General features: G+C 43.0%; 1 protein-coding gene and 1 long non-coding RNA gene across 2 annotated transcripts; one reads left to right on the forward strand and one right to left on the reverse strand.

The window, feature by feature from the left end:
• Positions 1-1,174: 1,174 nt before the first annotated feature.
• Positions 1,175-6,872, reverse strand: LOC117669547 (uncharacterized). The gene is made up of 4 exons (XR_004592467.3): positions 6,532-6,872; positions 4,584-4,723; positions 2,661-2,757; positions 1,175-1,432 (listed from the first exon to the last, which is right to left on the reverse strand). It is a non-coding gene; the product is annotated as an uncharacterized LOC117669547 (long non-coding RNA).
• A 1-nt stretch (position 6,873) lies between these two features.
• Positions 6,874-11,648, forward strand: MARS2 (methionyl-tRNA synthetase 2, mitochondrial). Its single transcript, XM_034424083.2, has 3 exons — positions 6,874-7,142; positions 8,755-9,089; positions 10,400-11,648. Exons 1-3 carry the CDS (start codon positions 6,899-6,901, stop codon positions 11,555-11,557), a joined length of 1,737 nt encoding a protein of 578 aa, XP_034279974.2. The 5' UTR covers positions 6,874-6,898; the 3' UTR covers positions 11,558-11,648.
• Positions 11,649-14,576: the final 2,928 nt, after the last annotated feature.

Raw genomic sequence — 14,576 nt, forward strand, 5'->3', positions numbered from 1 at the left:
CAGTTCAGCAGTTCGAATCCCGAGTGCCACGTAACGGGGTGAGCTCCCGTTACTTGTCCCAGCTTCTGCCAACCTAGCAGTTCGAAAGCAGGTAAAAAATGCAAGTAGAAAAATAGGGACCACCTTTGGTGGGAAGGTAACAGAGTTCCGTGCGCCTTTGGCATTTAGTCATGTGCTGGCCACATCACCATGGAGACGTCTTCGGACAGCGCTGGCTCTTCAGCTTTGAAACGGAGATGAGCACCGCCCCCTAGAGTCGGGAACGACTAGCACATATGTGCAAGGGGAACCTTTACCTTTATTGTACTAATGGCTATGGCTATGGTTTAGCATGTAATAATGACCCCATTTGGTTATGTTGCATCAATAAAAATGGTTAAACCAAGTCTAGCTTAGTCCCTCAAGTAAGCCTTTTTCAGAAAAGCTCTGTAGCTAGGTAGCTTTGGACAGATTTTGTCACGAGTAGATAGACTGCTTCTCACTGCTCTCTCCGGTCCCCACCTAGCAAGTATATTTTAATCAAGAAAAATAAGCTACTTATTGCATGTATTGAAAGTTTACTGCATTGCCCTGTTTGGCCCTCTTAACTTGCCGAGACAAGGATTTTATCACAGGATGCTCAATTGTTTTATATTACTAGGATTCGAGTTATTCTCCTCTGGTATCTTTTAACCCTGATCACTCAAAGGCAGCAAGACTGATAAATATTTCATGCACCAACTAGATTTTGTTGCCATGGCTCCTCTTATGTTAAGGGAGCAACTCATAGGTAATGAAACACAAGAAGTGAGTTAGATACGCTGCCTTCTGATTTTTTTCAGATGAGGCATTGATACTGTTGTGAATTAACCAAATTAACCTCCCAAAGAAACTGGTCGGTGGAGAATATTTTGCTAATAAAATGTCAAGCATTTATACCAGGAAAATTACTTTTTTGGGGTTTAGGGAGGAAAAAAATAATCTGAGTGATGATTCATTTCATATGAATGAAACAACAGAGTTAAAAGAAGATACTAAAATTATTGTTTTGACAGTAGGAATATAGCTAAGTAGCCATTTTTTCCCTATTTAAAGAGGCTTTTTGTGTGCTTTCTATTCATATGTATTTGTCTCTGTCTTTACAGATAAATTAACAGGTAAAATCCCCAATCACTGCCAATAATACAGTACAGGATTCTATATTCTTTCCACGTTTTTATTATTTGACACTGCTTCTACATATAATTGTGTCATTGTGAAAAGTTTTGTGTTTAAAGTAAGGAGACTGCCACCAAATCCTTGACTGCAGTGCTCAACTGATCTTCATGGCTGTTTCTGTATTCTGGAGTTACATCCCCCATATTAATTGAATTATTTACCACTTTGAAGAGCCAGGGGAGATGAGTAATTGGCTGTAGCTTTAGTTGATATTAATTCTGGTGCTGTCAAGCTCCTGGAAGAAGATTCGAAAGTCAACAAAGCTGCAACTAGTAAGACAATGTGATTTCTACAGATTTCTTATTGACTGATCAAATCCCATTTTTTACTTACAGGCTTCAACTTTATGAATGCTATAAAATTCTGGACTTTTGTTGATTTTTTTTTTTCTCATAAGGAGTGATAACATTTCATTAAAAGTGTTTGCCTGACTGGATACATTTGTACAGATGGGTTCTTCAAACTTTTATTAAAATCTCAGGTATATAATTATTGCACAGAGGGAGATGGGGGAAAAAAAGGACAGGACAAATGAACTAAGTTACCAAAACTCACTAGTGGGTAAAAAAAAATACAAGAGCCAAAGTCTTTATAAAAGCTAATTTTGGAAGTTGCAAGAGATGTAGGGGTTTTTTGCTACCCTTATGTAATATTATTAAACATTAGCATGCAAATATATACTATACAGCTTAATCATAACCATGGTCGAAGTTCTTGTTCATTTTAATGGAACGATTTCCATGTTGTTCTTTAGGATAGCAGACTGAAATCTTACAAGCAAACCTCTCTGTACTCCAAAACAGATTCTGAGATTAGTGCAAATTTGGTAATGCAGCTTCAGAGGACTAAAGGAATTTCACAAAGAATCAAGAATGACTGCATGTTTTTTTGGATATCACAATAGTATAGTTTGTAGTTCTTTCAAGTGAAAATCAAAAACACTGCCTTATTTAGTTTATCAACATGTGTTAGAATCCAATAGTGTGCCTTCCTTATTAGTGTTTAGATTTGGGTGGAGCTGAAAAAGATTGTTCAACCTTTTGGAGAGTGATAGGTTGGAGAATATTGGTCCTTACTTAACATAGAAACTGGGACCTGTGTTTTGGCAGTGTGATTAAACAAAGATAAACATACAATATTCAAAAATATGGCTGTAAATTAATCTGTAACATATCCTGCAGGAATTAATTCTACGGGGACTTCCACAGGAGCAATAACAGGGAAAGAAAATAATACTTTGCCGTTGAAAGATTTGGATGAAATCTTTTCATCCCTAAATTCCTGGGTGTAATTACTCCAGAATCACTTCAACATTGGTCCTCACCCTATTACTGTTGGCGATCAGCAGTCCCTGGAATTTTTCATAGTTAGTCTACAAAAGGTCACTTAAGAGTTCCACCTGGGAGTTGAAAGCCTACAAATTCAAATTATAAAAAGCCAATCGGCTACAACTTCACTCCTACCTTAATATTTAAGTGTCCTCATCTGGACCTCCATGCGTTCATACCTCTCTGCACGATCCACATCGCGCTGCCGAGCCCTCCTCATAATTTCATATCCCTATGCAACCAAAAAGGTAATATTTAACATAATACTATAGGAGGCAGAGGAGAAACTCCCAATTTTTCCACGTTTGTATTTTTGCTATAGCTAAAATAGCTGTTTTAAGAAATAAAAATATTTCAATTTCTTAACAAATAAGCAGGCATCATCAGATGGAGAAGAAAGCACAGTAATTTCTATAAATAGATATATGTAAACTGTTCTTAAGCGGCTTCAAACAGATGACAAATTTATGTTCTGAAAGGTAGAAAACTTTCCAGTATGGTTGTGTGAACACTTCTTTAAAATTGTTCGTCCTCCATTCCCTTGCCTATGCCTGATAACCAGAGAGTGCGATGGACAGCTTTAAAAAGCAAAGTAAGGTTCACTTTGTGTTTGCCAATCCATACATACATCTCCAAGTTAAAAACAGTTTTGGGTGATAAAGGTTGAGTGACAAGTGCCAAATAAACTGAGCTGGGATAAAGAAGTTTGCCATAAGCCTACAGCTGTCCTTTAAAAGTCTGTTTCAATCTGAGATTGAGTTGGATGAAGAGAATACAATTTACTTGGAGGACAGAAAAAGGCCACTGTCAACAAAACCCTGCTACAGGGTGGATAAAAATTGATTTAAGAAAATAATGAATTTGGATTTTTTAAATTTAAATCAGATTTATTTAAATCAATAAATAAATCTGGAGTAAAAATCTATCTAAAGATAGATTTATTTATTTATTATTTATTTATTATTTCAATTTATATGCTGCCCTTCTCCGAAGACTCAGGGCGGTTTACAATGCACTATAGCAATAGCCTTCATTCTTTTGTATATACCTGCTTATTAGGGCTTTTGGCCCCCCATAAGTGGTGTTTTTACAAAGTCAGTTTATTGCCCCCAACAGTCTGGGTCCTCAATTTACCTACCTCAGAAGGATGGAAGGCTGAGTCAACCTTGAGCCTGGTGACATTTGAACTCGCACTAATTGCAGGCAGCTGGCAGCTAAGTGCTACATAACAGCACTTAGTTCGCTGCACCACCAAGGCTCTTAATAGTTTTCTATTTAAGATACATTAATTTAGTTTTCTATTTAAGATACATTAATTTAGTTTATTCAGCATGAAATGGAGCTGTTATGTAGCATGAGGCTATATATTCTGCAATATTGGGACTGTCGGTGAGTCAACAGCGGGTCAGAGGAGGAGCTGCTGCAGGACAGGTGACAGTTGCTCTTTAAACATTATGGTTTAAATCAAATTGATTTAAATCAAGCCTTTTTACTAGTGATTTAAATCGTGATCCACCCTGCTCTGCTATCAAAATCAAATCAAATCCACCCTGCCCTGCCATCACCCTTCCAAACTCAAATCGGTGACATTCTCTAGGTGGCTGCCTCGATGAACACTTTCTGCATAACAAAATACAATGCCCTTGTATTCTCATTATCAATGTCAGGGTCACATCCAACTGACATTTCCAAAGTGCACAACACCAGGGTTTAAAAAGAATGGAAATTGTCTCCAACATCCAAGGGTCTGGTTTCTGCAGCATCTGGGACTGTAAGTTGGCTTTATACGTCAGATAGTAAGAAGGCATTTCATTTCTCTATGTCTTCCGAGTGACCTTCTAGGAAATTAATTGAAACAATGAGAGGAGAAAGGGTGAGTCTGAACCAAGCCCTCCACCGGCTTCTTAGGTTAAAGCTTCCTCTTAAGATTCTGCAGAGAAAGGCAGATGGAAGCCGGGGGGGGGGGGGGGAGACCCATAGGCAGCAGACATACGGGTTACGGTAACTACTGTGTTAGAGGAGACTGGATTTCTGTTCTAGGGAAGCTTCTCTACTTACATAGAACGCATTTCCGATTCCAAAGAGGGTTGTTGCTATGACGGTATAGAGAGTTTTGTTGTGCCGCCATGCATAGCTAGAGGTGGCCATTTGTCTGCAAGGTTGTCCTTCTGAGGGAGCCTTCCATTGCTGAAAGAGGCCTGGAAACACAATTTATTAGGAGGGAAGATTGTCAATGATGCACTTTCATAAACCATGGATGAAAACAAAGCCAAGCCTCCCACAAGCAGGCTCTGCTCCCATTACAACCAGTTGATAGGCCGAAAAATGACTGATTGACATCATACAGTGGTCGGATAGGCACCAGGTTAGAAAAGGAGAATAATCTTGGTAATATCTCCTTTGATTCTGTAGGTGAGCATGGGACCCTGAAGGAGAAGCTGCTGGCTGGAAGGGAATTGATACACTAATAGAGAAGGCACCCTACCGCTCCCCCTCCAAGCCCTGATTTTTTTTTAGCTCGTTTTAATTTTTGTAATTTCAAATTCATTTTTATATTTACAATCGTTGTTGCACAGCATGTCTTTTTATCCTGATGTAAGCCGCTCAGAGTCGCCTGCACATGAGATGGGCGGCAAATACATTTGATAAATAAATATCTGCCCGCCAGTTAGATCTAATGGGGGGGGCTCTTCATACGTCCCCTTGATCAGCTATGGGGATCAGTCACCCATACGGTCATAGAAACATGCTTTTTCCAGGTGTCATCTCCCCTCCTCTGGGACAGCATTCCGATGTCCCTTCTTCCCAATCCTCAGAAATTTAGTGAAAACATCGCTCTTTAATCAAGCATTGGGAGAGGGCTATTGGGACCTGCCTCAAAATGAATACTCATCTTAATATATAATAATATAATATAATAAATAAAATAAACATAATATAACATAATATAGAAATGCGACTAATAAATAAATAAACATAATAAACATAACTATATATACACACATATATATGTGTGTGTATACTGTATATGTATGTATGTGTGTGTATTTGCTGATAAAGAAATAAAGGGAGACTAGTATAGATCTATTACAAGCTATTTAGCTCTCATCAGCTAGTCAAACCCTTACTCGGATTTAAACTTGTAATACCGAGTAAGGGTATGTTAGCTGATGAGAGCTAAATAGCTTGAAATAGATCTATACTAGTCTCCCTTTATTTCTTTATCAGCAAACTATAGATTTGGTATAAAATGGTTTGTCGTGTATGCGACAGCTTGAGGGCTCCTGGATTGGAGCTGAAAGGTGAAAGAGAAACAGTGTGCTTGGTCCCTCCCATATTGGGGTACACCAGGTGCTTCGGCAGAAAAACGCTTCATATATATATAAAGCACACTGCACACTGCTTCCCTTTCGCCTTTCAGTTCCAATCCAGGAGCCCTCAAGCAGTCTATGTATATGTATATGTATATGTATTTGTTATAATATAATTAATATTATAATATAATAATATAATATAATTAATATAATATAATATAATAAATATATAATGTAATAAATATAATATAATATAATATAATATAATATAATATAATATAATATAATATAATATAATATGTGTTTTTGTGTGTGTGTAAATTAAATTAAATTAAATTAAAAGGCACCTACTTCCGACCTGCGCCTGTCACACGACCTTGGCGTCCAGCGGGACAGGCAGCTAGGCCGTTTAGCGGATCCTGCGGAACTCGCGGCCACTGGATTCCGCTCGAGAGGTGGGAGCGGGGGTCCCTGAGAGGCGGGGGGGAGGAGGCTTTGGGGGGGCGGGTTGGGATGAGCAAAATGAGGACCACTAAAAAAGCCCCCAGGCAAGAGATCCCCTCCCCCACCGTTAGGGACAGCAGGACTGGGGGGGGGTTCCCACTGTTTCCACACAAGCCCCTCCCCCTCGACAAGCCCCTCCCCCTCGGCACCTTTTCAGGTTGTCCCCCTCCCGGGGATGCTCCGCTCACCTGGCCCCTCCAGGAAACGCGCCCTTGGGCCCGCCGCCCGCAGCAGGGTGGCTCCCAAGCGGGACATGACGACGACGGGAGCGGCAAAGCAGCGGCCCTCACGACCTCCTCAGCGGCTCTTTTCTTTCTTTCTTCCTCCTCCTCACGGCCCGTCCTTCCGTCCGCTCCCAAGAACGGGCCCTCTCCGTGCGCACGCGCGCCAACCGCTCGCCCGCTTTGTCCTTGCGCGGGGCGCGCGCGCGCGGGGGGCCACTGCCGGCCTCGCCGCTCTAGGCATCCACACTCTATTCTAGCGCCTCGCGGCGGCGTGCAGGGGGGAGGGAGGGCGTGGCCGGAGGAGCGAAGGGGGCGTGGCCATCCCGGGCAAATGCCAGCTATGCAGGCGTTCCACGCTCGCGCCGCGCGTTGCATTCTCCGCTGCATTCGGGGCTTGGCGGAGCAGCCCGGTGGGGGTCTCCGGCGCAGCTCTTGCGGATCCCAGCTGCTCTCCACGCCGATCTTCTACGTGAACGGCCCGCCCCACATCGGGCACCTCTACTCGGCCGTGCTGGCGGATGCAGTGCACCGGCACCGGCAGTTGCTGGGCTGCGAGGGAGGGCGGCTGGCTACAGGTCTGCGGGGCGATGGGGGAGCCTTGGGCATCAGGGTCCAAGGGATTTTTATTTATTTTATTTTTGCAGCCGCCAGTCTGCTTTGCAAGCGAGGGAATCGGATAGAAACTCCTGGGTGAAGCTTGGATCGATGGGGGGGGGGAAGCTTTTTGGGAAACCCGCGTGTTCGCTTTCACGTGTGGAAGCGCGGGGGGGGGCTTGGAAAAAATAGGTTCATTTCTAACCAGGATGCAAAAAGATCTATGAATGGAGTAGTCTACTTTGCAAGCGAGGGAATCGGATAGAAACTCCTGGGTAAAACTTAGACGTGGAGGAAGCTTTTTAGGGAACCCGCGTTTGCTTTCACGTGTGGAAGCGCGGGGGACTTGTAAAAAATAGGTTTATTTCTAACCAGGATGCAAAAGATCTGCTATGAATGGAGTAACCTGCTTTGCAAGCGAGGGAGTCGGAAAGAAATTTCTGGGTAAAGCTTGGATCGAAGAGGAGGAAACTTTTTAGGGAATCCACGTGTTTTCTTTCTAGCAAGGGTGCACAAAAGGCGGTGTAAACAGAGAAGCGAGCCTTCTCTTCGTCCTTCTCTTCTATTTGCATTTCCAGCGACGGCTGTTGCCCTGTTTTTTCAACCTGGCCAACTTTTTAAGATGTGTGGCCTGGGGATTTCTGGGAGTTGAAGTCCATTCGGCTTAATTGCCCAGGTTGAAAAACACTAAATTAAGCATGATTGCGGTACAATACATTATGTACTGTGTTGGCGTGATGAATATTGGTGCAAAGAAAAATGGGCCACAGATTATCGTGCCTCCTGTCCTTTGCAATAGTCCTGTTGTAGTTGGAGGCTAGGTTGATTGATGCAAAGCCATGCATTTTATTTATTTATTTATTTATTTATTTATTTATTTATTTATTTATTTATTTATTTATTTATTTATTTCAGATTTCTATACCGCCGTTCTCCTTTCGGACTCAGGGCGGTGAACAGCCAAATATGAAACATTCGTACAAAAAAGTTAAAATAGATTTAAAATAATTAAATAAAATTTGGCCCATAATTTAAAACATTTCAATTAAAATCGATATCAAATTTTAAAATGACACCCTAACATCATTACACCCCTGATTTTTGACTAATTTGGGGCAGCAAAAATGTAACGGGGAGGAGGGGGTGTCTCTCTATAAAGTTTTAGGAGTGATTTTTTTGCTGGGGGGCAATGCCTTCTTAAATAGAATACAAAACAAGATGGCTTTTCCAGAGTGTCTCATTTCCCCCAGAAAATTGGCAAACATCTCTTTTGGTAACCTCACCTTTCTGACGAGTTTTTCCATCCTGACTGATGACATGAAATGTGAATTTAACTAGGATTTCTTCAATATGCCGTGCATTTGTGTGTGAGAAACTCTTAAAAAGTTTTCGTTTGTTGAATATGCTTCCACAACCTCTAAAGCGCTGTTTGTAGGAATGGCCCTTGCTAACACATTTATCTATGATTCAAATTATATATATTTATATGCCCAGCTCATCAATATGAACCTTGGAGTAGCCCTCCTAGCACAGATTGGAGAAGGCTGTCTTTTGACTTCTTCACCAGTTCACCTATCCTGTTTCCTTTGACAGGAACGGATGAACATGGCTTGAAAATTCAGACAGCAGCGGCAGCCGCAGGTATTTCTCCGGAAGAGTTCTGTGACCGTATATCGGCCGAATTCCGGGAGCTCTTCGAGCAGGCGGGCATCTCCTACACCCATTTTATCCGCACTACAGAACTACGGCACCAGCAGGCTGTGGCGTGCTTCTGGGCTGCCTTGCGAGACAGAGGCTGGCTTTATCAAGCTGACTACGAAGGGTGGTATTGCACAGCGGAAGAGAGCTTCTTGGCAGCTTCTCAGGTGACGGAGTGTGTGGATGCCCAAGGGAGCAAGCAGATGGTTTCCATAGAGAGTGGGCACCAGGTATGGTACGATGTACCCTGGCAAGTTCTCTTAGTGCCTTGAGTCATTCAACGTGCTTTGCCTTCACCCATGTGGTTTGGTCGTAGAGTTGTGTAAATCCAGTTATTCTGTGCTGTGCTTTCTCTGCATGTCTAGCCAATAATAGGCAAGCACCAGATAGCATAATATTTTATTTATTAGATGTTTATCCCGCCTTTATTACTTTTTAGGTAATTCATGCCTAATGCACCTTTCTCCTTCTATTTATCCCACAATACCACCCTTTGAAGTGGGCTAGGCTGAGAGAAGGACTGGCCAAAGTCACCCAGCCGCTTTCGTGCCTAAGGCAGAACTAGAACTCCCTGTCTCCTGAATTCTTTGACCACTGCACCAAACTGTCTATAGTAATAACAACGTGTCCCGTATCTAAAGAAATTCAGGTTGGAGAAGCCACATCTAAATCATCTGCAGAGTCTCTGTATTATTCTATTATTATTAGACGCTTATTCCACTTATATGTGTAGGTCAACTCGAGGTGGTGAATGTACCTAATACTCCTGCCTCCTCCTTTTTTCCCCACACAACAACTTCGTGAGGTACATTGGACTGAGAGAATGATGGGCTCAGAGTCACCCAGCTGGCTTTCGTGCCTGAGGGAGGCCTAGAAGTCAACAGTCTTCTGGTTTCTAAGCTGTCACCTTCAGCATTACCTCAGATGATAAGCAAAGATAACCAGAATAGAAAGGGGAATGGCGTGAAGAAAAGAGATAGCCCAAGAAAGCTATGGAAAAGCAGAGTGAAGGCACCCTTGTCGGTGGCAAGCTTTCTGATACATGCATGCGGCCTTCAGATCTAAAGAAGGAAAAACAGATATTAGTATAAATTAATTTTACATTTCTACACAGTGGCTAAGACACTGAGCTTGTCTATCAAAAGGTCGGCAGTTCAGCGGTTTGAATCCCTAGTGCTGTGTAATGGGGTGAGCTCCCGTTACTTGTCCCAGCTTCTGCCAACCTAGCAGTTCGAAAGCACATAAAAAAATGCAAGGAGAAAACATAGGGACCACCTTTGGTGGGAAGGTAACAGCATTCTGTGTGCCTTTGGCGTTGAGTCATGCCAGCCACAATGACCATGGAGACGTCTTCGGAGAGCGCTGGCTCTTCGGCTTTGAAACAGATGACCATGTTGGCCTCCTAGAGTCAGGAACAGCTAGCACGTATGTGCGAGGGGAACCTTTACCTTTTTATAAATGCTTGGGTAAATACATATTGTATGGGAGAGGCTGATGAAACCAGGAAAAACCTTCTGATAACTTTTCTCCTGCATCTTAGGTGCAGTGGACCAGGGAGAAAAACTACATGTTCAAGCTGTCCAAGTTCCAAGAACCGTTGCAACAATGGCTGTACGAGAATAAGGACGCCATAAGCCCCGAGCCCTATTATCAGCAGGTCCTCCAGTGGCTGGAAGGGGATCTCCCGGATCTCTCTGTATCCCGTGACCGAAACCGGCTGCATTGGGGCATCCCTGTCCCTGGGGACTCAACCCAAACCATCTACGTCTGGGTGGATGCCCTGGTGAATTACCTGACGGTTGTAGGCTACCCCGAGAAGCACCGGGCCTGGTGGCCCACCATTTGCCACATTGTGGGCAAAGACATTCTCAAGTTCCACGCCATCTATTGGCCTGCTTTGCTGATGGCTGCAGGCCTGGAGCCCCCCTTGAGGATTTGGGTCCACTCTCATTGGACGGTACAAGGACAGAAGATGTCCAAGAGCCTGGGCAATGTGGTTGACCCAAAGGAGTGCTTCCGGCACTACACGGTAGATGGTTTTCGGTACTTCCTGCTGAGGCAGGGAGTCCCAGAGCGGGATTGTGATTACTATGATGAGAAGGTGATTAAGCTGCTCAATTCGGAGCTGGCCGACGCCTTAGGGGGGCTCCTGAACCGGGTCATGGCCTCTGCCCTGAATCCCAGAGGGACTTATCCCATCTTCTCCGAGACTTGCTTCCCTAAGGACGTGGAGATTCAAAGTGGATCTGGCAAGGCCTTAGCAGAGGATTACAAGCTGGTGTCATTGGTCGAGAGCCTGCCTATGAAAGTGAGCGCCTCTTTTGACCGCTTCCAGATCTACAAGGCTCTGGAATCCATCATGGAGTGCGTGAGGCAGACCAATGGCTTCGTCCAGAGGCACAGGCCGTGGAAACTCTGCTTGGAGGATCCCGCAGAACGACAGTGGCAAGAGACTATTCTCCACGTCACTCTGGAATGTCTTCGGGTGTATGGGCTCCTGTTGCAACCGGTGGTCCCGGCCATGGCTGACAAGCTTCTCTCACGGATGGGTGTTTCTCCTACCGAAAGATCTCTAAAAGACTTGGACTTTCTCCCTCGCTATCATGGCAGGAGATGCCCCTTTGAAGGCAGGCAGCTCGGACCGGATCCTGGTCTCCTGTTTCCCAGGCTGACAAAAAATTACAAAGCCAGCAATTAGAATAGAATAGAATAGAATACTTCATTGGACACACAAGGAATTTATCTCCGGTGCAGATTCTTAAGGATCTTTTTTTTTTTTTTTTAATTTGGTTTATATGCCGCCCTTCTCCGGAGACTCAGGGCGGCTTACAATGTGCTCAGCAATAGCCTTCATCCTTTTGTATATTTATACAAAGTCAGCTTATTGCCCCCACAACTGGATTCTCAATTTACCTACCTTAGAAAGGATGGAAGGCTGAGTCAACCTTGAGCCTGGTGAGATTCGAACCTGCAGTAACTGCAGGCAGCTGGTCTTAATAACAGGGTGCTTTAGACCACTGTACTACCAAGGCTTTTTAAAGAGAAGAACATCAGACTTCTAAGAATGTACAGTCGGAGTGAACTAAAATAAGGGGGGGGGAGAAGGCTTCATATAATATACAACTAACTCAGATCTCGGTTGTTATTTTTAGCTTTATGCGGACTCCATGTGGGGTTACATTTTTTTATATTCTGGTGCCACCTCGATTTCACTGAGGGCCGTATCGGGTGTGTTTGACCTTGGAGGCGGGGGGTTAGGGGGTGTGGGCATGGCCGGCGGTGAGGGTGACACGGGACTTGTGTTGGGGGCACCTGTGGTGGCCGTGTACTAAAGCAGAGACCCTTTGAGGCCCTCACTTGCATTATAATCTTCCTTTTCTTCTTTTTCCTTCCCTCTTCATTCTCCTTTCTTCTTCCTTCCCCTCTTTCCTTATTTTTCCTTCCTTGCTCTCTTCCCAATCTTGCCTTCTTTTTCTTTGTTTTTCTTCTTTCCGTTTCTCCTTCCCTGTCCCTTCTTACACGCTCAAATGCATAAGGGGAAATATATCTCCTTCTGTTTTGCTTTTAGTTGGTTTTGCTAGCCCTCTGCCAGCGAAATGGAACCCCCTGAGCTCCGTTTTCCCTGGCAGAGGCACCGCAGGCCGATCCTTTGCTGTTTCCAGGCCGGCCCCATGAGCCAGATCTAAGCACCCCATGGGCCGAATCCAGCCTTGAGTTTGACTTGAGTTTACCGCTGTTCTAGTGTAATTCACTTGAATTTTGACACTATGTCTTCTCAAGGTGTATGGAATTAAGTAAATCAACTAAAGAATGAACGTTGCACTCAACAACCAAAATAACCCTGTTGAAGGAAAACAACCTCACGTTAAGCCCAACGTTAAAAGGTTGAAAGTATTGTGGTTTGAATTTCACCATTCGTTGCCAAAGCCTTCCCGCATTGCAACAAACCACACAATCCTTGATTGTTCCCACAGATATTTATTCTTTCTACACATGGATTATTATTGTTTCACCCTCTTGCTTTTCTGTTCTAGAGTTTTAAAACCCATATTAATTGCTTGATTTATTTACCACTTGGAAGAGCCGGAGGAGACGAACGATCAGATGTAGTTTTGAGGTGATATATATTCCTGTTGTGCTGTTGGAACTCCTGTGAGAAGATTTAAAGAGGCTACAAAAAAAAAGCTGAAACCAGAAAGAGTGATTTCTACTGCCTTCTTATTGAGTGATGAAATGCCATTTTTACATGTGTGCATTCAATTTATGGGTGCTATAAAAGCCTTTATAGCAGCTAATTCTGGAAGCTGTAAGAGATGAAGTAGTTTTTTAATTTCTCCAGAAGGCAGTTTGTTGGCGCTCGTGTAATTAAACATGGGCATGAAAATAAGTACTGAACGTTGCAAACCTAACCATATTTATTCCAAAATTCTTAAAATGGGAGGCATTGGTACATTGGTCTTTAAAACTGCAGCTTGAAATCTTACAAGTGAACCTCCCTGTACTCTAAACATAAAAATCTGAGATTAATGCAGTTTCAATGGGGCAAAATAGCTCCAAAAGGCTAAAGGAAGCTCATAAAGAATTGAGAATAAACAGAGCCACTCACTAAGGCCCCAAAGTGATAAACGTTTCCTCTCTTAATCCTTGGCAATGATTTCTCCAGAATCTTTCCAAAATATTCTATTAAGTTATTTTTTCATTGTGCCAGAAGGGAAAATATACGAAATTAACAGCCAGTAAGTGTATTAGGTGTAGCTAATACATTTTTTTTAACATATCAATGTGATTTTTCTCCCCTCTCTCTAGCATTACCTCAGAGATCAAGTGTTCATTCATTTCTAACGGGATGTCACCTAAGTGTTATTTTCAGGGTGCAATTCTCACCGTTCAGGACCTTTTAAAGCTGTGCTTAAAAACTGGAAAATTATGATTAGGAAAGCAAGCATGCCCCCCATTTTATTATTAGACACTGTGCCTTAAGTAAAATGCCCTGCCTCTCTTCTTCCTACTGAATAAAGCTGAGGAGGGGCAGTCTGGCCCCCAAATATTGAGCTTCTCCTCATACCTGTTCAGTGTAACATGATGGACACCCCAAATTGGTATCCTCTCCTTTCCCCTCCTTGATTTTAGGAACCTGCCAGGGGTGAAATGCTACCAGTTCGCTCCAGTTCAGGCGAACCGGTAGTGATAAAAACTACCGGTTTGGGCAAGCTGGTAGTAAAAAATGCTTTTAAAAAGTAAAAAAATAAAAAGGTTCCGAGGATCGCGAGGCGAGGCTGTTCTATTCTATTCTATTCTATTCTATTCTCTATTTCCATTCTATTCTCTTCCCCCCCCTTCTCATCTCCTCTCCTCTCCTCTCTCCTCTATTCCCATTCTCTTCTCTTTCTCTCTTCTCTTCTATTCTCTATTTCCATTTTCTTCTCTTCCTCCTATTCTATTTCCATTCTCTCTTCTCTTCTTCTCTCCCCTCTTCTCTATTCCCATTCTCTTCTCTTTCTCTATTCTATTCTATTCTCTATTTCCATTCTCTTCTCTTCCTCCTATTCTATTTCCATTCTCTCTTCTCTTCTTCTCTATTCCCATTCTCTTCTTTCTCTATTCTCTTCTATTCTCTATTCCCATTCTCTTCTCTTCCTCCTATTCTATTCTCCATTCCTATTCTCTTTTCTCTCCTCTCTCCTCTATTCCCATTCTTTCTCTATTCTATTCTATTC

Source organism: Pantherophis guttatus, chromosome 12 (genome assembly GCF_059756535.1).
Source record: "Pantherophis guttatus breed Tessera chromosome 12, ASM5975653v1, whole genome shotgun sequence".
Lineage (NCBI taxonomy): Eukaryota > Metazoa > Chordata > Lepidosauria > Squamata > Colubridae > Pantherophis > Pantherophis guttatus.